At 43.5% G+C, this 2,494-nt stretch overlaps 1 protein-coding gene across 1 annotated transcript in view; it reads left to right on the top strand.

The window, feature by feature from the left end:
• Positions 1-2,494, top strand: part of dyrk2 (dual-specificity tyrosine-(Y)-phosphorylation regulated kinase 2) — a gene marked incomplete in the record, with an annotated part of 17,483 nt that overhangs the window by 9,330 nt on the left and 5,659 nt on the right. Inside the window, 1 exon segment of the mRNA XM_014027615.1 lies at positions 1,506-1,848. Within this exon segment, the coding sequence (XP_013883069.1) occupies positions 1,506-1,848 (343 nt within the window).

The following is a 2,494-nucleotide window of genomic DNA, read 5'->3' as shown; positions in this document are numbered from 1 at the left end:
GCCTCTTTTTTTCCGGTCTTCCCGGTCTACCAAGGACCCGGCCCTCCGAGACCGGGGAGTCTGGGTCCTCCGGAGGACCCGTCCTGTCGTTTTGGACACAGCCATAGCAAGAGAAGCTTTAGTAGCAGTAGCATTAGCATTAGTAGCAGTGCAATTAGCATTAGCAGTATTAGCAGCAGTAGCATTAGTATTAGTAGCAAGAGAAGCTCTAGCGGCAGTAGCATTAGCATTAGTAGCATAGCAAGAGAAGCTTTAACAGCAGTAGCATTAGCAGTATTAGCAGTGGAATTAGCATTAGCAGCAGTAGCATTAGCAGCAGTAGCATTAGTATTAGTAGCAAGAGAAGCTTTAGCGGCAGTAGCATTACCATTAATAGCATAGCAAGAGAAGCTTTTGTAGCAGTAGCATTAGCATTAGTAGCAGTGGAATTAGCATTAGCAGTATTAGCGGCAGTAGCATTAGTATTAGTAGCGAGAGAAGCTTTAGCAGCAGTAGCATTAGCAAAAATGTTGCGGTTTCACTGATAACCAGCTCCATGTAAACAGGGCCTTGTTATTGCTACGAACTCTCATGCTAAAGAGGTACAAGACCATTGATCTATATTACTGGACTGGACATCACGTGACTTATCGTGTGCTGCACAGGAGCCATTGCTCTGCATTGAGTCAGGTCAACAAAACAGAGTTTCAATGCAGGATGCTTGTCAATCTGTCACAAAAATATTCATAGCATCCTCATTTCTTATCCGATTTCTATAAAATATGGCTTAAATTAAAGCTGAGAAAGTTGCAGATGTTGTGATATGTAAAAAATGTGTATTTGCTCAAGAGATAAATCTATAAGCAGTCTGGGAACTTTTCATTATAGGTTTTTGCTAACGTATTTACAGTAGAAACCCCTTTCCGTCACATAAAGACAAATTTGCTGTTCCAACAAATTACATTTTTATTAATATTGTTATTATGTTAGGATAACATTGTGAGAGGTAAATATATTGGACAACAGTAAAATTAAATTTTATAGAAATCGGATAAGAAATGAGGGTGCTGTGAATATTTCTGTGACAGATTGACGAGCATCCCGCATTGAAACTCTACTGTTTTGTTGACATGACTCAATGCAGAGCAATGGCTCCTGTGACGGCGCGTCACTAGCTATAGCGGCTAAAGGTGATGTCCAATCCAGTAATATAGATCAATGTACGAGACCACGCACCTGGCTGTACCTAAAGCCTTAGCTCACTCCTCCTGACACTAAAACAGGAGGGGGAGGGGTCAGTGGAGCTGTGCACCGGAGCACAGAGAGAGAAGAAAGTAAACAAGCAGGCAAATGAAAAATATCCTCCATTTTTTTTATCGACCTCAAAATATTTTATCGTACGATTAATGGATTTATTGATTATCGTGACAGGCCTAATCACAGCACTGATCTCCTGAACGAGCTGAAAGTTGTTTTAATCTGAAGCGTCTGCAGATTGAGCCTTTAATCTTTGTGTTTCCTTTCAGGGAGCCTCTAAAGCCACCATGTCGGACCCTGTCCAGGTCTCGTCACAGTCGCAGGTCCACATCAGCCAGCTTTATGAGGACAACAGCAACAAGCGCTCCGTCCTGACCTCCCAGCCCAACGGCCTGGCTCCCATCAGCTCCACGCGGCCGGGCCTCCCCCTCCCGGACCGGCAGCCCGCAGCGGTGGACCCGGCCCAGCACGGACGCCAGGGCAGCGCCGCCTCCAACAAGTCGGCCGACAGCAAGCCAAAGCAGACCCCCCTAACCCCCGAGCAGGCCTTGAAGCAGTTCATGTCCAAAATGTCCTCCTTCGAGCACCACGAGGTCTTCAGCTACCCTGAAGGTGAGCAGCCNTGCTTAATCATTGTGTGATGCTTCACTATCATTGTGTGACGCTTCATAATCATTGTGTGACGCTTCACAATCATTGTGTGACGCTTCACAATCATTGTGTGACGCTTTACTATTATTGTGTGACGCTTCACTATCATTGTGTGACACATCAGAATCATTGTGTGACGCTTCACAATCATTGTGTGACGCTTCACTATCATTGTGTGATGCCTCACAATCGTTGTGTGACGCCTCACAATCATTGTGTGACGCTTCACAATCATTGTGTGACACTTCACAATCATTGTGTGACACTTCACAATCATTGTGTGATACTTCACAATCATTGTGTGACACTTCACAATCATTCACACTATTAGATCATTTCTTCTACTCTACGTTTTTCAGCATCTAACTCCTTCCACAACTTTTGTGCTTTTCAACAATATCAAAACGTTCAGCTCCTTCATGTGAGGGCTGCTATGACTTTTGGTATTTCAGCTGTTTATACTTTTTCAGCTATTTCACTTTTTTAGCCACTTATTTGCCACTGAAAATGAATAGAGCTGTTTTCAACATCCTTAAATCCTTTAAAATGTTAATAAATCTTTTCAGCACCTGGCACATTTTGTTCTGGTTCTGCTCTATTCATGTTC

This window comes from Austrofundulus limnaeus, unplaced genomic scaffold (genome assembly GCF_001266775.1).
Source record: "Austrofundulus limnaeus strain Quisiro unplaced genomic scaffold, Austrofundulus_limnaeus-1.0 Scaffold665, whole genome shotgun sequence".
Taxonomy (NCBI): Eukaryota; Metazoa; Chordata; class Actinopteri; order Cyprinodontiformes; family Rivulidae; genus Austrofundulus; species Austrofundulus limnaeus.
This window is presented reverse-complemented; position numbering and strand designations above follow the sequence as displayed.